The sequence below is a fragment of the Vanessa cardui genome, chromosome 20, assembly GCF_905220365.1.
Source record: "Vanessa cardui chromosome 20, ilVanCard2.1, whole genome shotgun sequence".
NCBI classification, from domain to species: Eukaryota; Metazoa; Arthropoda; class Insecta; order Lepidoptera; family Nymphalidae; genus Vanessa; species Vanessa cardui.
The window spans coordinates 9,637,841-9,665,608 of record NC_061142.1 but is presented as its reverse complement, the minus strand read 5'-3'; the positions used below and the strand labels follow the sequence as shown (position 1 = coordinate 9,665,608).

At 36.5% G+C, this 27,768-nt stretch overlaps 1 protein-coding gene across 4 annotated transcripts; it reads right to left on the bottom strand.

Annotated features, from left to right (window-relative positions):
- On the bottom strand, positions 1 to 26,401 carry LOC124538353 (kininogen-1-like). 4 transcript variants are annotated; one of them, XM_047115396.1, is made up of 2 exons: positions 26,268 to 26,387; positions 1 to 532 (listed from the first exon to the last, which is right to left on the bottom strand). In XM_047115396.1, exons 1-2 carry the CDS (start codon positions 26,337 to 26,339, stop codon positions 179 to 181), a joined length of 426 nt encoding a protein of 141 aa, XP_046971352.1. In that variant the 5' UTR covers positions 26,340 to 26,387; the 3' UTR covers positions 1 to 178. The 4 variants fall into 4 exon arrangements, with proteins under 4 accessions (XP_046971352.1, XP_046971353.1, XP_046971350.1 ...); XM_047115397.1 differs by lacking the exon at positions 26,268 to 26,387 and adding an exon at positions 21,338 to 21,459; XM_047115394.1 differs by lacking the exon at positions 26,268 to 26,387 and adding an exon at positions 1,122 to 1,273.
- Between the last annotated feature and the right edge of the window lie 1,367 nt (positions 26,402 to 27,768).

Below are 27,768 nucleotides of genomic sequence, written 5' to 3'. Positions count from 1 at the left end.
TAATTCTGAATTTGTTTATTGAGTCCACCAATAATGAAATATGAGCGAATAATATAGATCGATATAAGTAGTGATAGCAATTACTGTCGTAAATTAGTTTTGGAAAATGTTCGTGTTTCGTTTCTATGAGAAAAATGAAATAACAACACAGATAGCATGGGCAGCAGTTGTATCCGTGTTAACTTCTGTTTTTCAAAGGATTGCATGTTACTGTTATTTGTCTGAAGTTTATCCAAGCCATTTCATATATTTCTGAATAACACTCCAACATTTCGACCGGATAGATTATGACACATGGGGGATTCACTGGATTCATTTGATTGTCGAGAATACAATTTGTCGCTCCGGCGACGAAATTTATTTTTGTTATCTTTCCCTGAACTGGTTGGACCCTCACCCTCTGAACTTGCAACACAGTATAAAGCCGCTCATATTTATTGGTTTCTAAGTACTTCCACAGTGTTTCTTCAGCCATTACTTTGTAAATAGGTTTGTGCGGATCCTCTTCATTATCGCAGCCAACACATTGTACCTGAAATTATTTAATATACAAAAATCTATTTGCTATCATAAAACATTGAGAACAATAGTATTAAAAAATACTTACAAGTAACTAAGTAGTTACTAATTAATAATTAATTATAATAACAATGAAATAGTTGATATTAATAACATTCGAAGGGAGCCTCAGATAAGTTGTACCCCACAATTACTAAAACAAAAACAGCACAAATATATAAACTGTTACTTTAATTAATTGAAATTTACAGTCACCGGCTTGTTACATCCAAAACTTACCATTTCTGGTAAGCACTACGAAGAATACCAAGCAAGACTAGAGAGCACCACGCGTAGGTGACTGTAATATGCACCCAACGTGTTGTTGGGTGGGTTTTCCACTATATACAAGTGATCTATTCAGCTGAAATACTGGTACCTGTGTACCCTTTTCACAAAAACATTTTAGTTCGACTTTCGATCGATCATCGATCGTATTGCATCAGTGACGAGGTGATTTCGTACGTCACATGTCTACTAAAACTCGATATAATTCCTTCGTATACTGTCATTCCGATGATGTTTTGAGATAAACTAAGAACTTTTACTTTTACATTGCTTACCTTTCCGTTGTTATTGTTCCCCAAGCAAACATGAATTAGTAAACATTGAATCAATGCAAAAAAGACCCTCATATTAAAATGCTATATGCGAGATTAAATATAAAGTGTTATTCGGTCAAAGCACGTCAAAGAATGAAAAATAATCGAAACACCTACGGCTTATATAGCTGAGGACTCAAACACGTAAAACTATAAATAATACCTGTATAATTTAATCAATGCGATAAAAATAATAAAATATTAGTAAGTATACACTTAATACAGCTAATTGGTCAGGGTATGACTTGGTCTATTTGGGTACATCTAAGTAGGTAATTTGCTAATTACTTTTTACGACTTTTACACCAGCATAATATAATTGATATGTACAACAGTATAAAATAAAAATATGATATCAATTTCAAAAGGATTTAATAAGGATATGGAAACTTGAAATGACATTTTACACAGAGTTTGATAAAAGTTTGTTAGGATTACATCAATTAGTAAAAGCCTACTAGGCTACCGTTGTAGTTTGCGGGAGGTACATGACCTTTAATTAAATAGGTTTCGCATGTAAGTACTTACCGGGCGCGGTCGCTTCGGTAGATATTCGCACCCGATAGTAAAGCGGAAGCTTGAGACCTTTGCTGCTGACCCACTTCGCCGAAGAAGACCGGGGAGAAGACTCTCTCGGGAGTCTTGATTTAGAGGACCGCAGAGGTTATATATTTGATGGTATCAGTCTATGCCCGACGTCTCTATAATGATTGGTAGTGCATACTGAAATTAGTAGATAAATAAGGCAATAACATTGAGAACGATTGTGACATTCGGAACGTAAGCAAAAGCACTAACCCTTAAGAGGCTTAGAAATATTTTTGAAATATTTTCAACATCTACGAAATGAAACAATTTAGGTCTCATTAAACTTGGCACACCTTTATCTAATCGTAATGTAATAATGTAACGTCAGCAATGGGCATAATTTTTTTACAGTGCTTTTGGGTGCTGGTGGCCATTGTAAGGTAGATATTTATTATTTGCTAGTACAACCTACCTATCATATAAAAAGTCAAAAATTAAAATATGCAGTTGGTAATAACTTAGAACATACACAACTTTTTACTATAATAACATTTTTCGTTACGTTCGTTAATAGTTTTTTATTAGGTACCTATACCTACAACATTAAATCTATGAAAATTAGATAGTATAATATATAATATACTATTTTTACAGAAGAAAAATAATATCGCTTTTTGTACGCAAAATTACAGCTTCATAGCCTAGTCCTTTAAGTCTCCGGTCGTGTCGGATTTGCCGTTCTAGAAGATTAAGGAAGTAAGGTAAGTTTGTGTACTTACTTGTGCACTATAATAATAATGAATGAACCTTTTTTTACGATTGGACTTTTCTCATGGACTCCCTCCGGCCTCGGGGAAGAGCGAAGGGGACTGTCAGACTTCTACTGACTAAAAAACCAACCCTTGTACTCTTGTGCCCATGCGTCGGAAGGGCGGGTATCGCCGAAGCATTCGTCGCAACCCTTCCGACGTGTATGGGCTCACCTGATGTAAAGAGTCAGACGTGTCCCGTCACTCGTCACAGTGCTAGTGCCACACTGTATACCTCTTATTTGCAGTCGAATGGGTCGGCACGTCCGGGGAAGTACCACTCTCTCACTTAAAGTCTGCGTGAAGTGGTAGCTACGCTACAGCGTTTCGTCCGATAAGTGAGAGTTCCGGAGGCCTGATCCCTCTCCCCCCAAAACATGGTTGTGCAGAATTTGATGACATTACCCCAGGAGGGTACCATCAGCGACTGCGGTGGAGAATCCCTCTCTGGGCATCAATGTTCAGGACGTACACCACCTGAGCAGGGATGCCCAGGCTGCCCTCAGAATTCGGGGGGGGGGGGGGATATCTTCTCCTGCCGATACGTCTTTTCTCTCTTACCCCGGGTACAAACTCGAACATACTTTTGTGCCACGAATTGGGGTGTGCGTTTACGTCAGAGATGATACCTGCTCTCGACGCCTCGGCAGCCTTGAAGGGCAGGAACTATCACTTATCTGGCTGCGCGTAGACTACGACGACCATCCGCGAATCTACGCGTGCCTTTATAGGTCCCATAGCGGGAATGCCGAAATCGACCGACTGGTTGAGCTCGTCCAATTGGCTACAGATTCCGTGTTGCAGCAGACTCCATCCGCAGATATAATTATTCTGGGCGATTTCAATGCCCATCAAACACAGTGGCTTGGATCACGCACCACTGATCATGCGGGTAGATCTATTCTCGTCTTCGCTTTGGCATATGATTTGACACAACTAGTTACCTCGCCAACGCGAATACCGGATGTGGAGGATCATACACCTTCCCTGTTGCACCTTCTGCTGTCTTCCCATCCGGATGTCTATCAGATTGTCGTCGATCCCCCTTTGTTACACGGTACTCACGACCTCGTTTCGCGGGCTGTCGTCGCGTGTGGCACTACAAGTCAACAGATTGGGATGGGATGCGGTCCTTCTTTGCATCTTCCCATGGGGGCGGGTTTGTTTCTCGATGGATGATCCGAGCGTTATTGCTGATTCTGTCGCCGATGTGCTTCAGCGTATGGAACTTTTCATTCCATATTCTGCGGTGCCCATTGGTGGCAAGTCCCAGCCCTGGCTTTTATCGTTTCTGTAAAACGGCTTCACGCCGAAAATGGTAACGCTACCAAGACTGGGCTAACGCATCGGCGTCTCGTGATGCAAACACCAGCACATTCAGAAAGGAATATAACTCTGCCTCTAGGTCCTTCAAAAACGTGATTGCTCAGGCGTAGTCGAAGTACATTGGAAGAATTGGCGAGAGACTAGTGCGCTTCCCTTCAGGAACACGTGCGTTCTAGTCTCTCGCCAAGACTGTCCTAGGGAATTTCTGTCAGCCTTCGTTTCCATCTCTGCACAGGGACGGTGAGTCATTGGCCCATACCGCGAAGAAGAAGTTCGATCTTTTAGGGTCTTTCTTCGCGTTGAACTCGACTCTGGATGACCGAGGAATGTCACCACCATCAATCCCGCGGTGTGACACGACGATGCCGGAGCTTAAATTTCGGCAAAGTGCAGTTCGGAAAGCACTTGTTTCCTTGGACATTCCACAAGTCGAGTGGACCAGATGGCATCCCTCCAATAGTGCTACGGACATGTGTTCCTGAGTTGGCACCGGTCTTGACGCTTCTTTTCCGGCAATCCTACGCATTAGGCGTCGTCCCGAACTCCTGGAAGACTGCTTTGGTGCATCCGATCCCTAAAAAAGGCAACCTCTCAGATCCGTCCAATTATAGGCCTATAGCCATCACCTCCTTGCTCTCCAAGATAATGGAGTCCCTTATTAACTGCCAGCTCCTACGTTTTTTTTTTTGTTATAGGTTGGCGGACGAGCATATGGGCCACCTGATGATAAGTGGTCACCATCACCCATAGACGATGACGCTGTAAGAAATATTAACTATTCTTTACATCGTCAATGCGCCACCAACCATGGGAACTAAGATGTTATGTCCCTTGTGCCTGTAGTTACACCGGCTCACTCACCCTTCAAACCGGAACACAACAATACTGCGTACTGTTGTTTGGCGGTAGAATAACTGATGAGTGGGTGGGACCGACCCAGATGGACTTGCACAAAGCCCTGCCACCAAGTAACGTTAGTTAAAAGTTAACTAGAGGAGAACCAGCTGATTAGCGATCGCCGGTATGGTTTCCGTCGGGTCGGTCGGCTGTTGATCTTCTAGTTTACCCTACTCATAGATGGGCTGAAGCAGTTGAGAGTGTTGCTGGGCTGATGTAGAGGATAATGAAAGTCACTAACTAGTTCACGATTTATTAACGAGACGGTACAATTATACAGACTGCGACGCACTTGATAGACGCTCTGTTTTACATATGCAATGGTTCGACTTTTATACAGGACATATGCCAAAGAATATGAGATACACAGATGTGAACTATTTTAGTCATAGAATATGCAACTTTACTAACTGTTTACTTTAATACCTATGTGCATATACGGCACATTATGAGTTAACACATTTGGAATTTCATGATGAATTATAACTATCGAATACAATTACACATTACAAACTATACGAATAAAAGAGACAGATTATATAGAAAACATAAAAAACAAAATAAACTAGTATAAGGAGAATTAGTGTGACTTTCCGAACGCCACGCGTCAAGCTGACAGATGTCTTTTAAAATTATTTCTCTTTTTGGTGGGACTGGCGGGAGGTGGCGCGAAATACGGTCAGGCGTATCATTGTTTTACTGTTTTGTAATAATATTAGAAAACCAGAAATTGATTGAAGTATTTTGTTGTTAATGTTTATTATTTTATGTCCTTCCAATAAATTTGTTATACAAGTAATTTTGTTTTGTTAATATCAGAAGTGGGATTTCAAACTCACTTTTTCTTTAATTGATTTCTGGTTCTAATAATTCTTAATAGCTTTTATTTTTAAACATAATTTGAGTTTTTGTTTTGTTGTATTTATTTAAATTGTAACTATGGGAAAACGCAAGTGTAGCCGTTCTAAAGATTATAACGTTCCGAAACGTCGTCATCGTTGCCGTAGTCGTTCTACGCACCGTTCACGATCTAGAAGTATTTCTAATAACTCGGAATTACGTGAGTCATTGAATACAATTATTACTCGACTTAATGCGCTAGAGGATATATCCTCACTGCCCGTATCATCTAATTTTAATGTTGAAAATAATAATACGGCAAGTGATACTGCTACTAAGATAGTTGAAGCTATTCATAATTTAAAAAGTAGTTCTCGCGACTATTACGTTTCTAATTTTGATCCAAATGTGCACAATATTGATTCTTGGTTTGATGAAGTCGATCGTGCACAAAGTATTAATAAATGGAGTGATATAGAATGTTTGTCACGCGTAGGGCACTGTCTAAAAGGTGACGCAAAGTCTTGGTTAAACGATTGGGTCACCACGGATTGTTCATGGAGTAATTTTAAAAATGATTTTAAATCTTTATGTGTTAAAAATGTTGATGTGGCTAATATATTGTATGACGTCATGAGTACAAATTCGGATGATTATCCTACATATGCCGAATATGCTCGTCGATCTTTACTACGTTTGCGTATGGTAAAAGGTTTAAGCGAGGAACTTATTAGCGCAATTGTGATACGGGGAATTAATGAACCACATGTAAAAGCCTCAGCTAGCAATGGAAAACTTATGCCCTGTGATTTAGTTAATTTCTTGTCAACTTTCGTTAAACCAGTATTAGTTAAAAATGAGAATTTCTTGTCAAACAACTCTTCAACGCGCAAACACATAATAAAATCACATACAACTAAGCGTATGCCCCTTATTACATCATATAAGTGTTTCACATGTGGTCAAACGGGCCACAAACAAGCCGTTTGTCCGACGAATAAAAAGTAACGATGTAAAACCGAATACAAAAATAACTTGTGCATATTGTAAGAAACTCGGTCATCATATTAGTATTTGTTTTGCTAAGCAACGTTCCGATCAGAGAAAAGGTCACGTTAATTTTTGTTCTTTGCCTAAATTAAATAATTCTAGAGATGTAATGGTTGGAGTGGTTCAAGGTATACCTATTGATATCCTCATAGACAGCGGTGCTTTAGACGTGTCACTTATTTCGTCCTCCGTGGTTAGTCATTTAGCATGCGCTATGAAGCCGATTTATCGTGAATTGAAAGGTGTCGGACAAGGTACCACTAGAGTGTATTCTTATGTTACTCTCTTTATTGAATTTGAAGACATCACTCTTGAAGTTGATTTATTGGTTGTGCCAAGTGATAGTATGAACGCACCTATTATAATTGGTACCGATGTCCTCAACCGTGAAGGCGTAACATACGTGCGTACAAAATATTTTCAGCGCTTATCTTACAGTCCTGCCTCCACAAACGTTTCAAATGTAAAAGCGAATGAGCAATCTATTAAAACTCCGTTGGTTGGTAAAGATTATGGAAATCTTAATAAAATTTTAAAGGAATTTTCAAAATTTATGATTGTTGGAACTGCTACTTCTACTGTAACTACAGGTAGCATGCACATTCGCTTGAACAGTGAGACGCCTGTATATTATAGACCTTATAAATTGTCAATTAATGAAAAACTCAAAGTCCGAGAAATAATACAAGACCTTTTATCAAAAGGTATAATTCGTGAATCCGAATCTGCGTATGCCAGCCCAATACTTTTAATAAAGAAAAAAGACGGAACAGATCGAATGTGTGTAGACTTCCGCGCATTAAATAGGGTGACGATTAAGGATAGGTATCCTCTGCCGTTAATCGAGGATCATATAGATCGTTTAGGTAAAGGACGTTATTTTACAACTTTAGGTATGGCGTCTGGCTTTCACCAGATTCGTTTAGATGATGCGTCAATTCCGTTAACAGGTTTTGTCACGCCCGAGGGCCATTATGAGTACTTAAAAATGCCTTTCGGACTTGCTAATACACCAGTAGTTTTTCAGCGTATTATTAATAACACGCTGCGTTCATTTATTAACGATAATAAGGTGATGGTATATATCGACGATATTTTATTAGTAAGTGATACCATTGAAGAAGGGTTAAAGCTTTTGCACGACGTTTTGCGTACCTTAACTAATGCTGGGTTTTCTTTAAATTTATTAAAGTGTTCGTTTTTAAGCACTCAAATTGAATATTTAGGTCGTGTTATTTCGAATGGTGAAGTACGACCATCAAAGTCAAAAATAACTGCTTTAGTCAAATCTCCGGTGCCTGAAAATGTACGACAGGTTAGACATTTTCTAGGATTAGCTGGATATTTTCGAAAATACATAGAAAACTACGCCCTTAAAACAGCGTGTATAGCTCGTTTAACAAAGAAAAATGTTGAATTTAAATGGGGAATAGAACAGGAACAAGTACGACAAAATCTTATTAAATGTTTGACAAGTGAACCAGTGCTCACTATCTTTGATCCTAACCGACTAACTGAAGTTCACACTGACGCTAGCAGTCTTGGATATGGTGCTGTTTTACTTCAGATTCGTGAAAATGGCAGCAAGTCCGTAGTCGCATATTATAGTCAGGTCCCGCAGGGGGCAGAGATACGTTATCATTCCTATGAATTAGAAACCTTAGCGGTGTTCAAAGCTCTTCGTCATTTTCGTCATTATCTCATAGGTATTGAATTTAAGGTTATCACTGACTGTAACGCTTTAAAAGCAACACAAAATAAAAAGGATCTCCTACCCCGCGTCGCAAGATGGTGGGTTTACTTACAGGATTTTTCTTTTACGATTGTTTATCGAAAAGGTGTTTTAATCATCACCTCCTCATGCCGACTACTTGAGTCGCAATCCCATCCGTGTAGTAAATAGCATCGATAGACCACGCAACTGGGCACGGATAGCGCAATCAGGTGATGAAGAGACGCAAAAACTTATGGAACAGTTAGGTGAAGGTCAGTTAGATGCTAGTCGATATCAAATAAAGAACGACATCCTTTATTACAAATATACGCCTGTGGGTGAACAAACGCGTTTATTGTGCTACATACCCAAAGGTTATCGATTAAGTTTGCTTAGAATTTTTCATGACGAAAATTGTCATGTAGGCGTTGAGAAAACGATTGGGTTAATTTTAAATCACTTCTGGTTCCCTGGTCTTTTCACATTCGTGAAGAAATACATAAGTCATTGTCTAACTTGTATATCCCATAAGAGAATCCCGCGAGCACCATTACAACCTATCTCATCATGGCCTAAGCCGGATACTGTTTTCCACACGCTTCATGTAGATATTTTAGGGCCTTTGCCAGAATCAAATGGCTATAAACATGTAATGATAGTGATCGACGCTTTTTCTAAGTATTGTCTCATGTACGCTCTCTACAAACAAGATCTAGATGAACTAAAGCGTGTGTTTAAAAATGTTATTTCGTTATTTGGTACGCCACGTCTTGTCGTCACTGATAGGGGTCGAATGTTTGAGTCCTCAGAGTTCATAAAGTGGATGAATAGTTCCGGGTGTAACATACATCATATAACACCCGAGATGCACCACGCTAACGGTCAGGTGGAGCGATACGTGCGTACTGTACTTAATATGCTACGCATAGAGGTCAGTCATAAAAAGAATAAGTGGTCTGAAAGTTATGGCGCCTGCAGTTGGTGCTCAACATTACTAAGCAAAAGACGACACAAATGTCTCCATTGAATCTTTTAATTGGTTCTGAAGGGACTACTTCTGTGATACAAGCTTTAGTTCGTGATGTGGCTACTGATTATTCGGGATCAAATCGCCAGTCTTTACGGGAGTTAGCTAGGCAAAGGACGGCCGAACGTCTCAAAGAAAATGAAAAGCAACAAAATGAATATGTCAATAAGGGACGTGAATCACCTCGCGCATTTCAAGTTAATGATTTCGTATTTGTCATTAAGTACTCTCAATCTAAATGAAAATTAGATCCCGGAATGCGTGGTCCTTACAAGGTGACAAGAGTTCTTGAAAATGGACGATATGAGTTAAGACTTGTGGCTGGAGACTATGGCAAGCTGACTTATGTTGCTGCTCAGTATATGGTGCCTTGGAGAGGAGAATGGACACCTGATGAGTGTGCCGCTTTCTTTGATAGTAAGTTATTTCTTCTTTTTGAAACTAGACCTTGCTGTGTTATGTCTAGTCTTATGTGAATAACTACTAGACCTTGCTGTGTTATGTCTAGTCTTATGTGAATACCTACTAGACCTTGCTGTGTTATGTCTAGTCTTATGTAAATACCTACTAGACCTTGCTGTGTTATGTCTAGTCTTATGTGAATAACTACTAGACCTTGCTGTGTTATGTCTAGTCTTATGTGAATACCTACTAGACCTTGCTGTGTTATGTCTAGTCTTATGTAAATACCTACTAGACCTTGCTGTGTTATGTCTAGTCTTATGTGAATAACTACTAGACCTTGCTGTGTTATGTCTAGTCTTATGTGAATACTTACTGGACCCTACTTTTGTATGTCTAGTCATATGTGAATGCTAGAGCTTCAAGTTGCTATGTCTAGACTGGCTTAAATGTCTACTAGACCTTATTGACATTTACATGCTCTAATAATACATTTCACAGGTGTAGACCAAACAGATGAACTGACCCCTACGAGCAAAAATGATAGATTTAATAAAGAAGATGGACTTCAGACTGGCGAGGACGCCAGGACGTCAGGAGAGGCCGTATAAGGAGAATTAGTGTGACTTTCCGAACGCCACGCGTCAAGCTGACAGATGTCTTTTAAAATTCTTTCTCTTTTTGGCGGGACTGGCGGGAGGTGGCGCGAAATACGGTCAGGCGTATCATTGTTTTACTGTTTTGTAATAATATTAGAAAACCAGAAATTGATTGAAGTATTTTGTTGTTAATGTTTATTATTTTATGCCCTTCCAATAAATTTGTTATAAAAGTAATTTTGTTTTGTTAATACTAGAATAATATGTTAACAAATAAGAAATATAAGAGGCGAGATGGCCCAGTGGTTAGAACGCGTGCATCTTAACCGATGATTGCGGGTTCAAACCCAGGCAAGCACCTCTGATTCACGTGCTTAATTTGTCTTTACAATTCATCTCGTGCTCAGCGGTGAAGGAAAACATTGTGAGGAAACCTGCATGTGACAAATTTTATAGAAATTCTGCCACATGTGTATTCCACCAACCCGCATTGGAACAGCGTGGTGGAATATGTTCCAAACCTTCTCCTCAAAGGGAGAGGAGGCCTTTAGCCCAGCAGTGGGAATTTACAGGCTGTTATTGTTTATTGTTTGTAAATAAGTAATAAGATTGTCGATATAGCTATGTATGTATATGTAAATTTGGCATCTCTACAAATTTTTAAAAGATATACTATGAACCTTAACTATTACAAATGTAAGTTGAAAATTAATCACAAAAAATAAAACACTATAATTTTATGTTTCATTTATTCACTTTATCTTCACACAATGATTTGTTGGGTGGTCAAGGGTGAGGCATCAGCAGCCAGCTTGGACATAGCGAAGGCTTTCGATCGCGTGTGGCACAAAGCGCTTCTTTCGAAGCTTCCTTCCTATGGGCTTCCCGGGAAATTATGCAATCGGATAACCAGCGTTTTGGCAGATCGGAGCATCAGGGTCGTTGTCGATGGTGCATGCTCTGACTTAAAATTCATCAATCCTGGTGTTCCACAAGACTACGTTATATAACCCACTCTGTTTCTTCTGCATATCAATGATTTAATGTTGTCTTAAATTTTCGCGATTACACATTGAAATAAAACTAGCTATAACGGATTTGAATCGCGTATATTAATTATTTTTAACATCCCGACGTTTCGGGCACTTACAGCGTTCGTGGTCACGGGTAGACTAAGGTGACATTTGTCTATATGAAGAACAAAGGAAATATTATTTACAACTACCGCCAACGATTTCTCAATTGGTATCTTGAGTAACGTTCCGGTTGCACGCAGAAGGCACTGACTGTATCTTTAGGTCTTGCAGTCTTATTATCAAGAATCCTGACAATACATTAAGTCACACAGTTTATAGGAAAGCCACACACACCAACAAATACCTCAATGGTGACTCGCACCACCACCCTAGTCAGTTAGCTACCGTTGGCAAATCTTTGTTTCAGAGAGCCCACCATCTCTGCGATGCTGAACACCTAGAGGACGAGCTACGTCAGGTCAAGCTTGCACTCCGCCAGAACAAGCTGCCCGTGCCTCGCCAGCATCGCAGAAGCCGTATCAAACCACCCACAGTTGAGCGACAACCTGCATTTCTACCATATGTGAAGGGAGTTACAGACAGGATTGGCAACATCTTGAAGCGAGCTTCGATTAAAACCGTTTACAAGTCTCATAATAAAGTGAGCCAGTGAAAATCCACAACAGTGCGATTTCTTAGCCTATTATAGTATGTATGAACTTGTAATAAAATCTCTTTGGCTATACCATTTGTATCTGGCTGGTTTTGGTATCATTAAAAAGTTTTAATTTTAAAGAAGGCACTTCCAAATTCAAATTAGGAATTTGTGTGATTTTCATTTGTTTTTGTTGTTAAAATGAGTGAATCTAAAGAAGAAATTCGATACATTTTAAAATTTTACTATAAAAAAGGTAAAAATGCAACTCAAGCCGCGAAAAAAAATTGTGATGTTTATGGACCTAATGCAGTATCTGTGAGAGTATCGCAAGTTTGGTTTAAGCGATTTCAAGCCGGAAATTTTGATATCAAAGATGCATCTCGCTCTGGTCGTCCTGTTACGGATAAAATTGATGCCATTATTGAAAAAGTGGAGCAAGATCGGCATATTAGTAGTTACGATGTAGCTGAAGAACTGGCAATTGACCACAAAACGGTTTTGGCTCATTTGAATAAAGCTGGGTACACAAAAAAGCTCGATATATGGGTGCCTCATGAACTCACTGAAAAAAGTGATAAAAAGTGTATCACATACGACAAGAACGTGCGAAAAAGATCGTGGTCAAAGGCCGGTCAAGCTTCACAGACTGTGCCAAACCCGGATTAACTCGCAACAAGGTAATGCTGTGTGTATGGTGGGATTGGAAGGGCATCATTCATTATGAGCTGTTACCGCCCAGCAGGACCATCGATTCAGAACTGTATTGCGAACAATTGATGAGATTGAAGCAAGAAATTGAGAGAGAGCGGCCAGAATTGATCAACAGAAGGGGTGTGGTTTTTCACCATGACAACGTTAGACCTCACACATCTTTAGCCACTCAACAAAAATTACGAGAGTTTGGCTGGGAGGTATTAATGCATCCGCCGTATAGTCCTGACCTTGCACCTTCAGATTTTCATCTGTTTCGGTCTCTGCAGAATTCCTTAGGCAGTGTAAGGTTAACATCACGAGAGGACTGCCAAAACCACTTGTCGCAGTTTTTCGATCAGAAGCCCCAAAATTTTTACAGCAATGGGATCATGTCACTACCAACAAGATGGCAAAAAGTTATGGAACAAAATGGCACCTACATACTTTAGTCAAATGTAAATAAACTATAAAAAAAAACTTTTTGAATTTTCATATAAAATACGAAAAAACTTTTTCCCCAACCTATTATTAGAAGGCCTTTCTTATAATACTATTCTATTACATAAAACAGTTGTCTCGACTTTATGTAATACGGACTCTTCTAATTTATTAGGCTCACATACTTTAGTAAGGCACATTTTAAAATCCATTGCCGTTAAAAAACCACCTTCCCATAAGTCGTTTATTTGGAATATTGATAGTCTTATCTTATATATGTCTAATTATGAATTGGATGAAATTAATTATTTTCAAACTGCTAGGCATACAGCAGCTCTCCTTTTGCTTTGTTCTGGCAGGAGAATACACGATCTTACTCTGTTAGAAATAAGTAATGACTCATTTATTAGATGCAGTGATTATGTTATATTTTGGCCGAAATTCGGGTCTAAAACAGATTTACATAATTATCGACAGTCTGGTTGGAGGATAATGCGTAATAATTTTTAGGATGGTCACGAGTTTAAACAACGATATTCTTCCAGATTCATTTATTAGCGCTATTTTCACATTCATTTTATCCACTATTTCATGTTTTACAATACATCCCGTATTTTATATCTAAATTTAGCTTCTCATTCTCATTATTTCCAAATCAATAATATAAATATCACCAAACATTGCCGTCGCATTCGATTTCCTGACATTCTCTTTCTTACCGGCCAGTATCAGACAATCGGCCAGTATTCATCGTGAACAATTAAAATATTACATTACAACATATTCTAAAAATAGTCAAACGACATATTATTAACTAAATTATTCTAATAAATTATAGTTATACGATTTATAACAAAAATAACTCTAACAGCTCGGCCTTCCTGTCCAGCGCGTGTCCTCACGCGTTACAAACACTATTCTTTAAAATATCAGTAAATACCTACATAGGACATAAAAAAAAATACGAAAACTAAATTAAGCTTCATACAAATAGTACTGGATATTATGGAGATATTTTGAACCATACAATATCTTTTTAATTACATATATATGCTAGTGTTATTAACATAATCGTCTCGATCGACATTGTCAACATTATTTACATCGTCATCATTATCATTGCTGGTATCATCGTCTGTGGAATCATCGAAATTTCGGTCGAAACTCATCCAAGGTTGCATTTTATCTACGACAATGATGTCTTCATATCTTTATCATTGACTTCTGAAACTGTTTTGTCTGTCCTATTTTCAGTTTGTTTATAAAAACTAACTCCAGAGCAGTCAGTCATCAGTAGACTGATGGCCAATCCTATCACAATTTGTAATGTGTACATTTGACCAATCTATCAATCAAAATAAACTATTGTACAACAGTGAGTATTCTTACTTTGTTAAAAACATCCCGTCCCGTCTCTAGTTCAAAGATAATTAATAGACCGGATTACTTTCTTTTGTAAAATAATAACAGATTCAATATCTGCAACGTCACCCCAAAGTAATATAAAAAAAAAATATATATGACATAATAGTGTGAAAATAACCGAAATAAACTAGACGAGCAGTATCAATATCAGTTAGTTGTCTAACTTTTCTAATCGCGTATGCTGCAGAGCCGTCTTCCTGTTAGGGTTGATAAAAAATAATGGGGACTCTACAGAAGTCTGGAATTCTATTCCTTAGAACACCGTAGTATCGGCTACATCAAGACGGCCACCGTTTAAAAATATATCATAATTTTGCTTTCTCACATTGGGTAGTGAAAAAAAAATTACATATTTTGTATTTTCATCATTCAAAACCAAATTATTTATTTTAAACTAATCATGTTTCTGCGATAATGCACCGTTCACATTGTCATAGTAATTTTTTCCTGTCAACCTTAAAAAGTATCGTCAGAAAACAATTATATCACAAATACCCTTAACATAGAAATGGATATCATTTATATATACTAGAAATAGAAAGGGGCCGAAAATTGAACCTTGTGGAAAACTTATTAGTAACGTGGATCCAAAGCCTTAATTCTATTAACCTTACTTAATACACCTTAATATTTGTGCTTATAAAGAAGTGTCTCGTGTTCTACACAATCAAATGCTTTAGATAAATCACAGAATACTCCGATAGAAGCGGTATTCCCGCATCAGTTGTCGAGCGTAAGTATAAAACCAAATTGCTCACTATTAAAATAGTATTTGTACGGAAATTAATGAGAATTTGATTGAAAATAGAATTTACTTTAAATTTATTAGATTTTACATAAATATATTGAAATAGGCCTGTAATTACTGGGATCGCTTCTGTTTCCATTCTTAAAAAGTGGTAAAACTACTTCATTTTAACAAGTAAGGCAAGGAACCCGTGAGCAAACTTTTTAAAAATTAATGCTATATACGGAGCAATATCGTATATGATACTATTAATGAATTTTACCGAAATGCTCCATATGTCGTTAGTTTTTTTTTAATATTGAGCGCTTTAAATATTTTTATGATATAAATTACAGAAACTGTTTCAAAGGAAATTTCAATAACGCATTTAATAATCTTGCTGCATGTAATGTTGATGATTTTAAATGAGATATTATTTTATCAGGTATATTATCAAAAAAAAATATTTCAAATAAATTTGCCACTTATAATTCAGAATTAGTTTTATAATTTAGTATCTACTACCTGTGTACAGTTGGATTAGTATAATTTCCTTTTTAGGTTTTTCCACAAACACTTCCAATAATATCCCAATTGGCCTTTATTCTTTTATCGGAAGTCAAAATTTCGTTCTTTATTTATATTATATAAAGACTAGATAGATATAGAGCATAAATGCATACTGTTTTAAATATTTTGGAATATTTATTGACGTATTCTAGAAATTCGTTTCGATTCCACTGCCTCATACCATTTAGATCATATAATTTATTTCTACTTTTAAATATACCAATAGTAGCCCATTCACTTAACTTCATTTTTGTGCTATTAAAAAAGGATTTCATTTTGAATATCCTATTAAATTCCTTTAATATTAATTCAAAAAAATAATAAAAGTTAATTTCGATCTTGTGTCGTTTGATTTAAATTACATATTTTAGACGCCACAATATCTTTAAAACATTATTGGCCTGTACATTATTTTTTAATGAATAATTTATTTGTGTACCAAAGAAAACTTCTGTCGGTTCATTAAATCTTTGCGTTAAATTAAATGACTTAAACAAGATGGCAAAGCGAACACTCAACGAAGTTACTTTTAATAAGTCGACGTAAAAGATCGCCACATACAATTACATATTTATTACTATTTAAAGTTTGGGATATTAAATATGTCAAAACTCTAATCCAATGCTTTGTGAAACAAAATACATTAGTTTTATAACACTCCGAAAATAATTCTATTTCATGATCTTTGCCACCTATGCCCTGTATATTTTGATGTATAATATTTAAGAATGGGCATAGGTACTGTCATTTTATATACTTTAAACTATATACTGTTGTCGGTGTTAATATAACTTAAGTTACTATTTTTATCATATATATGATCCTTGGTAACATTACACATTAAATAATTATCAATATTGTAAGCAATTAGGTTACCAAGTTGTCTTCTGGATTTAATTGGTAGGTACATAGTACCCTCTATCAACTTAAATCTATAAATGAATTTATTAATATCAAATAACATGACATTATTGCTACAATGTCGAGTCAAATTGTATAAACTTACATTTAATTCATAAATATGTTAGTTATGTGCATATGTGAATATGGAAATGTACTAATTATAAATTTTCATTTCTTTTGATTTTGAATTTCAAATAAATGGTTTGTCGCACCTAAAGCTAGAATAACCCATCTGATTACAGCTAAAACATCTAATTGTTGGGCTTAATATTCTGACTATTTTTTTATAGCTTTAAACTTTGTTAAGCTCAGACTTGCCATTTCAAAATAGCTTGCCATCGCCATTGTCCCTGTGCGTTCCTATTTTAACTGACCTAAAGTATCTTAAAACGTGCTCAGGTTCAGAGAGATTAGCTGCTCGTGCTCCTACTTTAACCACGCAATCGTCTAACCCGTAATTTAAAATGTTTATCTTTGCACAATCACAATACTCTATATTCCCCATAACGTACCCATTTATTAAGTATTTCAGTTACTAGTTCAACAAAATCCTCTCGGATAAGGAAAGACTCTATAAGCTTATTTTTCATTCCGACCAACTAAGCAGTAAAGAAAGCAGGCCCTGGTACCATGACTTAGCAATACCGCATAATTTTTGAAGCGCATAGTAAATGATAGCTTTTTCATTCCAACCATATATTTTCGCACATTCGTCAACTTTGTTTATCCAAGTTAAAATAGTTTATTCTTTACTCATAGGATCAAACTCCGGGACAACATTATTTTCGTAAGATAACTTAAACGTCCTTGATAATTGACAGAAATTTGTCAAGTATTTGGCTGATATCGTTTTCAGAATCATTATAAGAATGCTTAGGTTTTGGATGAATTTCGATCGACTTACCGACTGACCGACCAGATTATTCAGTTGATGAACTTGAACACCTGTTCCCCTACGTTTTCTATGTCAATTCGTGCTGTGTCCGCCACTCCGCTTCTATTCACCATGGTCTTCCTTTCTAACTTCAGCAGAAGATAATGTTCTTTTCTTCCCTAGTCTCCTGTCCATTTGCACCTTAAGTTCACGTTGTGATCTGAAAATTCCAATCAATCCTGGCCTCGGACCTCGGGAACAATTATCATTATGCCCTAATCCTCGGGCACAATGATAACTATGCCCCAATCCTCGGGCACAATGATCATTATGTCCTAATCCTCGGACACAATCATCATTATGAGCTAATCCTCGAGCATTATCATCCTCACGCCCTAATCCTCGGGCACAATCATCCTCAAGCCCTAATCCTCGGGCACAATCATCAACACGCCCTAATCCTCGGGCACAATCATCAACACGCCCTAATCCTCGGGCACAATCATCAACACGCCCTAATCCTCGGGCACAATCATCATCACGCCCTTAACCTCGGGCACAATCATCATCACGCCCTTAACCTCGGGCACCATCATCATCACGCCCTTAACCTCGGGCACCATCATCATCACGCCCTTAACCTCGGGCACCATCATCATCAAACCCTCGTCCTCGGGCATCATCATCATCATCAAGCCCTCGTCCTCGGGTATCATCATCATCCAACCCTCGTCCTCGGGTACCATCATAATCATGCAGCCCTCGTCCTCAGGCATTGCATTGATCCATGTTACTGAAGCTCAAGAAAAAGAAAAAAAAAATGGTTTAGTATTATGTGTGACATTAAAGCGTTTATGCATGATTGGTTTTTTTTTTTTTTAAATAAATAAATAAAATTAATGTGTAGGAAATAAGAATATTTTTTTTCATGTAGTCTACGCTCAACAATTATAACATACCAAAAATATGCGAGTAACAACGAAGGTATTAATATAAATAGCAATTAAAAAAAAAAAACATTAATAATCTTAATTTAACCCAAGAAAAGACAACAAATACTATGAAATCTATTTTTTTAGTGTCATTTCCTAGAGTCTTTCCGGTGCCATCACCACATCGTTTCACTTTTACAATCACATTATTATTCAAAATTTAAAAACACTCATATCGTACCTCAATCAACAATCGATAAATGGGTCCAATCCAAATCCTTTCAATTGAATATTAATTCTAAGTTGCTGCTAACAATTTTAATGGTGGGCGCGCAAGGAAATTTTATTTATCCTTGTCGTAATCCCACTTCTGAACTTTTAGGATGGTCACGAGTTTAAACAACGATATTCTTCCGGATTCATTTATTAGCGCTATTTTCACATTCATTTTATCCACTATTTCATGTTTTACAATACATCCCGTATTTTATATCTAAATTTAGCTTCTCATTCTCATTATTTCCAAATCAATAATATAAATATCACCAAACATTGCCGTCGCATTCGATTTCCTGACATTCTCTTTCTTACCGGCCAGTATCAGACAATCGGCCAGTATTCATCGTGAACAATTAAAATATTACATTACAACATATTCTAAAAATAGTCAAACGACATATTATTAACTAAATTATTCTAATAAATTATAGTTATACGATTTATAACAAAAATAACTCTAACATAATGAAGATCCGAAATTAGATCCGTTTTACTGGATTAATCAAACGATTAATTTATTTAAGTCAAGACGTGTCGAAGCTAATTGTAATAATTTATTTATTAATATTAGAGGTCAACCAAAGGCTGCCTCACGAGCAGTTATTGCTGGTTGGATGAGATCTTTGTTATTAGAAGCTGGTATAATCTCCACTCCTGGAAGCTGTCGTTCTGCCGTGGCTTCAAAAAATTGGTCGGATAATTTACCTATTGATGAAATTTTAGCTCGAGGTAATTGGCAATCGGATAAAACATTTAAACGATTTTACAGACGTGAAGTTATGCCAGTATCGTCTCAAAGATGTATTACTAAATTGTTTAATCCTATTAATTGATTATTCTTTTTATTTTTATATAAAAATCGAATTTGTATTTTGTGTTTAAAATGAGAATTTAAAAAGGATTGTCTTTCATTGTTTTATGTTTCCAATTTATATATATAATAATGATGATATGAATCAATGTATATATACATATATACATTAACACTGTAATTTTGTTTTAATTTAACATCTAATAACTCCTTATTAAATCAAGTCACATTGGCGTCCTATTCTACCACCAGGCGATAACAAACACGTCTCAAATAAATAAGCTTTGAATAACGGTCAAGTGATTTAATAGACACGTTTTACCTGTAAATAAAACGTTTATTAAATTACTTACCTTATTCAAAGCTTAGAGTAAACTCTGCCTGGTTATTTCTTCGAGACTTAATGAGCTAGACATTCTAACGAAGCTACCTGGTGGTATGTGAGGTGGGGGAGACCCGAGGGGGAGAGATGGTGAGTGAGACGGACGGACTTTCCTATCAACTGTCCGTCTCACAGAGGTATATAAGCGGAAACGGAAGGTGCCTATCTCAAATAAATAAGCTTTGAATAAGATAAGTAATTTAATAAACGTTTTATTTACAGGTAAAACGTGTCTATTAAAACGCGTTGCCAATATGAGCTGGACAGGTATTTCAAATAAATATTTCAATGGATAATTCTGAATTTGTTTATTGAGTCCACCAATAATGAAATATGAGCGAATAATATAGATCGATATAAGTAGTGATAGCAATTACTGTCGTAAATTAGTTTTGGAAAATGTTCGTATTTCGTTTCTATGAGAAAAATGAAATAACAACACATATAGCATGGGCAGCAGGTGTATCCGTCTTAACTTCTGTTTTTCAAAGGATTGCATGTTACTGTTATTTGTCTGAAGTTTTCCCAATTCATTTCATATATTTCTGAATAACACTCTAACATTTCGACCGGATAGATTATGACACATGGGGGATTCACTGGATTCATTTGATTGTCGAGGATACAATTTGTCGCTCCGGCGACGAAATTTATTTTTGTTATAAATCCCTGAACTGGTTTGACCCTCACCCTCTGAACTTGTAACACAGTATAAAGGCGGTCATATTTATTGGTTTCTAAGTACTTCCACAGTGATTCTTCAGCCATTACTTTGTAAATAGGTTTTTGCGGATCCTCATCATGATCGCCGCCACAGCAAGTTTCCTGAAAGTGTATAACATAATAGGCTTTTTGTTTTTTTTTACTATAAAACAAAGAGAACAGTAGTATTAAAACTAACTAAGTAGGTGAAATTATTAATTAATTATAATAACAATGAATAAGTTGATATTAATAACATTCGAAGGAGGCCTCAGATAAGTTGTATCCCACAACTACAATAAGTTTGCCTGTTGACACAACACAAATGTGAAACTGTTACTTTACTAGATTGAAAGGTGGCTGACCTTCTACGGTAAGCACTGCAAAGAGTACCAAGTAAGAGCAGAGTGCACCACGCAGAGGTGACTGTCATATGCATATGCATCGTACGACATCAGTGTCGAGGTAATTTCGTACGTGACATGTCTACCAAAACTCGATACAATTCCTTCGTATACTGTCATTACGATGATGTTTTGAGATAAACTAAGAACTTTTACTTTTACATTGCTTACCTTTCCGTTGTTATTGTTCCCCAAGCAACAATGAATTAGTAAACATTGAATCAATGCAATGACGACCCTCATATTAAAATGCTATATGCGAGATGAAATATAAGGCGTTATTCGGTCAAAGCACGTCAAAGAATAAAAAATCATTGAGACACCTACGGCTTATATAGATGAGGACAACACGTAAAACTGTAAAAAATACCGATACAATTTAATCAATGCGATAAAAATAATATAAATTTAGTGAGTGTATACACTTAATACAGCTAATTGGTCAGGGTATGATTTGGTCTGTTTGGGTACATCTAAGTAGGTAATTTGCTAATTACTTTTTACGACTTTTACACTAGCATAAAATAATTGATATGTACAACAGTATAAAATAAAAATAGGATATTAATTTCATAAGGATATGGAATCTTGATTGACTTGAATTTGACTTGACTTGAAGAGCGCGATAATTAATCCGCTAGGATTATACCAATTAGAAGGAGCCTAGTAGGCTGTCTTCTATTGGTTGCTCCGGTAGATATACGCACACGATAGCAAAGCGGGAGCATGAGACCTATGCTGCTAATCCACTTCGCCGAAGAAGACCGGGAGGAAACGTCTACGCTGTAAGTGTCGTCATTTATCGGAGCTAGGGGTCTCTCTGCCCTGAGAAGCCTTGAATTGGAGGACCGCAGAGGTTATATATTTAATAGTAGCAGTATATGCCCAACGTCACTATGGTAATAGTCAGTGCATACTGTAATTGGTAGTTATTAAGGCAGTAAAATTGAGAACGATCCATTCTCAACAATCTATTGTGACATTCGGAATGTAGACAAAACTACTAACCTTAACAGGATTTTTAAGAGTATTTTGAAATATTTTCAATCTCTACAAAATGAGACAACTTAGGTCTCATTAAATTTAGTACACCTAAAAAAAGATATTGGTATCTTATATCAAATTACTTTTTAGTTCCATTTGCTGTCGAAACGCTTGGCCCTTGGAGCAGTGATGCAAAAAGCTTAATCAAAAGTACAACACCTGTGGAGGCAATGAGGCGATCATTGCCTCCACAGGTGACATCAAGGCTGGTTCCTTTTTTGCCCAGAGGATCGGAATTGTGATTCAACGGGGAAATGCTGCTAACTTTTTGCCATCATTCCACGAGGACAAGATTTATACAACTCTTTTCTATTCATGTATGTAATATGTATGTAAGCATTTAATGTAATTAATTCTTATGTTATTAAAATGTCCTCATTAGTATCTGTATATCGTCAGTAATACAAGACAAGTTTTAGTGGTAATACAACGCTGTACACCTTCAGGTTGCAGCTGAATGGCCGGCACGTCTGGGCAAATAAATTAAATAAATAAATTTTGGATAACATCACACACATACTTCTATTTCGTTCGCCATTGTTCGAGGCAAGTGGAGCAGGCCTCATAACCCCTAACAGACAACCTCTACCACCCTCGCAGTGGAGTTTTGCAACATAAGGGGACTCAACTCCAACTTCGTTCACTTTCACCTTGAGACGGCGAAGCCGGCCTTGTCCTTTCTTGCCTTACTCAATTATCTTACTTTATGTAGACTCCGACGATCACCCTCGAATCAATGCGTATAGGTTCCATGGTGATAATGACGAAACTGACCGAATGGTTGGGAACGTCCAAATTGCTGCAGATTCCGTGCTGAAGTAGATTTAATCGCCCACGCATCGATAAGGTAGGTAGTAGATCTGTTCTGGACTTCGCTCTAGCATATGATCTGACACAACTGCTCAATTTAAATTCTGTCAATTCTGGTCAACGACGGTCAAAAGACGCAAAGGCAGAGCATCTCGAATAATTGACGATCAAGCCCTTCGATCTGCTTGATCTTTTGGCTTTGCCTATAGATGTTGGATCACTCTGCATCTCCAACCGATTTTTTCACGGTAATCACTTTCCAGTAGATAAGCCTTCTGCTCGTTTGACCCCCAATAACATAAAAAAGACAAGTTTGTATTTTTTTTATTAGATATCTAGATAAGCTCTACTGTAAACGATTTCTTTAGTTACACTTTATTACTTATAATTCATATTTTATTATAGTTTATAATTCATCTCGTGCTCGGCGGTGAAGGAAAACATCGTGAGGAAACCTGCATGCGTCTAATTTCATCGAAATTCTCCCACATGTGCATTCCACCAACCCGCATTGGAACAGCGTAGTGGAATATGTTCCAAACCCTCTCCTCAATGGAAGAGGAGGCCTTATCCCAGCAGTGGGAAATTTACAGGCAGTTACTTTACTTCTTTATTACAAAAAATATACAATAAAGATAAAATTAATCAATTTTCTATACATATTTTTTCGGTTAAAACCATAGCATAGCATAATGTAAGTATGATTGTTTTCGAAGAGTAATAGTAGAAACTTAGGATATAATTCCTAAGATATTCATTTAAATAAATAAAAATTTTAACAAAAAGAAAAACCGACTTCAAACAAAACACTACATATTATAAAACAAATGAATATGCACTAAAAAGTAATAAAAATAATTGCGTATTCAACATATTTTTTAGAGTCTTCCTAAGTTAAATGAAATGAAAAATATTAGACTACTTAAAAGTCGATTTACGATTATATAATGTAGTTATAGTTATTGGTATATTTGTAGTATATACATACGTATATATAGTATATAGTATATAGTATATAGTACTATATATTTTAATTTGCTCACAGTTAAGCCTTTTTCACTTTCTAATACACATTGCGGTAATTTTCGTAAAATTGTACGAATCTGATTCGTTATACAAACTTTTGGCTATAATATATTTATTTCTCTCATGAAGAGCACGTCTATAGTTTTCAACTTTTAATATCGACTATTATAGTCACTTGCCATTTGATAAATATGCCAGTTATTTCATACAAATACGGCAATTTCGAAAGTATACATAACTGTCTGAAGGAATCGTTGGCTCATCAGGACTCTCGCAGGACGGGGCCACGGCCACGTGCCCCGACCTGCGTCCTATGTCAGGGACGGTAGTGTATATTAAAGCAGTTTTTTTACAACTTTTCAAGAGGAACGATTAAGCCACATAATATGATCGCAAATTACTTACGCAGCGAACGCCATAGCGATACGCCCCTTCATAAAATTGTATTGCATTTTTTTGTTTACACATTTTGCAACAAATCAGGTTTTAGGTATCTTGTTAACCTATTAATTAACATATGTATATGTTTTTATATTTATGTAAATATTTTTTAATATTCTACGTGTACAGTTACAATATTAACATCACATTGCCAATATGAGCTGGACAGGTATTATAAATAAATATTTCAATGGATAATTCTGAATTTGTTTATTGAGTCCACCAATAATGAAATGTGAGCGAATAATATAGATCGATATAAGTAGCGATAACAATTACTATCGGAAATTAGTTTTGGAAAATGTTCGTGTTTCGTTTCTATGAGAAAAATGAAATAACAACACAGATAGCATGGGCAGCAGTTGTATCCGTGTTAACCTCTGTAGTTCACGGGATTGCATGTTACTTTTATTCCTCTGAAGTTTTTCCAAGGAATTTCTAATATTTCTGAATAACACTCCAATATTTCGACCGGATGGATTATGACACATGGGGGATTCACTGGATTCATTTGTTTGTCGAGAATACAATTTGTCGCTCCGGCGACGAAATTTATTTTTGTTATCTTTCCCGAAACAAGTTGGGTCCTCACCCTCTGAACTTGCAACACAGTATAAAGCCGGTGATATCCATTGGTTTCTAAGTACTTCCTCAGTGATTCTTCAGCCATTACTTTGTAAATATGTTTCTGCGGATCCTCTTCAAAATCGCAGCCAACACATTGTACCTGAAATATACAAAAACATAAATAAACATATATAAACATTGAGAACAATAGTATTAAAAAAACTTACTGAGTAACTAAGTAGTTACTAATTATTAATAATTATAATAACAATTAATAAGTTAATATTAATAACATTCGAAGGGGCCTCAGATAAGTTGTACCCCACAACTACAAAAACAAAACCAACACAAATATATAAACTGTTACTTAAATTAATTGAAAGTTACAGCCACCGGCTTGTTACATCCAAAATTTACCATTTCTGGTAAGCACTACGAAGCTGGGTTGCCAATGTGTGGGGAATTCCCCAAATTGCGGGGAATCGTAAGTCGATCGGGGATTAGTGTGGGGATTGTCACATGTGGGGAAAATGAGAGGAATTTATACTTATGCGTTTTATACCAAAACGATCAGTAATTGATTGTTTACCCGTCTTTTAGTTAGTACAAGAAATGAAATGTAGACGCATAGTAACAAAAACACACTATATACACATATTAACCACGACTAGTCTGATTCAACGAAAAAAAAAAAAATATATTGTCAGTAACCATGACTAGTCTGATTTAACGAAATTTACCTCGAAAATTGGATTTTATTGTTAGGAAATGAAAAACAAACATACAAAAACATGATTTTTTTTCCGTTATTTCTGTGTGGGGAATTGGGACATTTCTTTTCCCCAATTTGGGGAATTTCGATAAGATTTTTGGGGAATTAGGTGAATAGGCATCGGCAACCCTGCTACGAAGAGTACCAAGCAAGACTAGAGAGCACCACGCGTAGGTGACTGTAATATGAACCCAATGTGTTATTGGGTGGGTTTTCCACTTTTAACAAGTGATCTATTCAGCTGAAATACTGGTACCTGTGTACCCTTTTCACAAAAACATTTTAATTCGACTTTCGATCGATCACCGATCGTACGGCAACTGTGACGAGGTGATTTCGTATGCGACATATCTACCAAAACTCGATATAATTCCTTCGTATACTGTCATTCCGATGATGTTTTGAGATAAACTAAGAATTTTTTACTTTAACATTACTTACCTTTCCGTTGTTATTGTTCCCCAAGCAACAATGAATTAGTAAACACTGAATTAATGCAATAAAGACCCTCATATTTAAATGCTATATGCGAGATGAAATATAAAGTGTTATTCGGTCAAAACACCTCAAAGAATAAAAAAATAATCGAAACACCTACGGCTTATATAGATGAGGACTTAAACACGTAAAACTGTAAATAATACCGATACAATTTAATCAATGCGATAAAAATAATATCAATTTAGTGAGTGTATACACTTAATACAGCTAATTGGTCAGGGTATGACTTGGTCTGTTTGGGTCCATCTAAGTAGGTTATTTACTTATTACTTTTTACGACTTTTACACCACCATAAAATACATGATATGTACAACAGTACAAAATAAAAATGAGACAATAAGGTCTCATTAAATTTAGTACACAATAATTTAATCGTAATGTATTCATGTAACGTAAGTAACGGACATTATTTTTTGAAGTGCTTATGGGAGCTAGTGATAATTTATGGTAGACATTTTCTTCGTACAAACTACTTATCATATAAAAAAGCAAAAAGTAACAGCCCATATATTTCCCACTGCTGGGATAAGGCCTCCTCTCCCATTAAGGTACATATTCCACTACGCTCTTCCAATGCGGGTTGGTGGAATGGTAGAATTTCGATGAAATTAGACACATGCAGGTTTCCTCACGATGTTTTCCTTAGCTACATCTACAAAATTAAAAGTATAAAAATGAGACTACGTTTACAGAAGGAAAATTGGATTGCATCTTACTCAGAATTGTTTCTCACCCGATGATCCGAGCGTTTGTGCTGACTCTGTCACCAATGTGGTGTTTCAAGGTATGGAACTTTTCATGCCTTATTCTGCAATACCTATCCCAGCCAGGTGGCAAGTCCCAGCCTTGGTTTGGTCTTTGGGTAATTTCTGTCAGCCTTTTTTCCATCTCTTCAGAGGGACGATCTCTTTCTCACGAGGGACGATATCACGACGCTGGTTATTCATAAGTCAAGTGGGCCCAATGAAATCCTTTCCACCATGCTACGGGTATGTGTTATCCACAGATATGTCTGTTCCAGTAATCCTTAGCATTACGCATCGTCCCGAACTCCTGAAAGACCGCTTTGGTGCATCAGATCCCTAAATAGGGCAATCGCTCAAACTCGTCCAATTATAAGCATACAGCCATCACTTTCTTGTTTTCTAAGATTATTGAGTCCATTATTAACTGCCAGCTCAAGCCCTTACCGATCTGCTTGACTTTTGGCTTTGTATATAGACGTTAGATCACTCTTCATTTCCTACCGAATTTTCCTCGGCGAATGTTCCAGAGCGAGGGTAATCACTTTTCAGCAGATGAGTCTTCTGTTCGTTTGATCCCTATAACATAAAAAAGACAAGCTTGTATTTTTTTATAAGATATATGTTCTACTGTAAAAGACTTCTTTAGTTGCACTTTATTACAAAAAATATAGAACAAAGTTAAAATAAATTAATT

Excerpts from the sequence above, each read along its gene's own strand:
- LOC124538353 (XM_047115395.1), bottom strand. The coding sequence starts at position 26,339 with ATGAGGGTCTTTATTGCATTAATTCAGTGTTTACTAATTCATTGTTGC. Across the intron at positions 25,215-26,267 it reads GGAACAATAACAACGGAAAG|GTACAATGTGTTGGCTGCGA; the intron begins GTAAGTAATGTT and ends TGTATATTTCAG.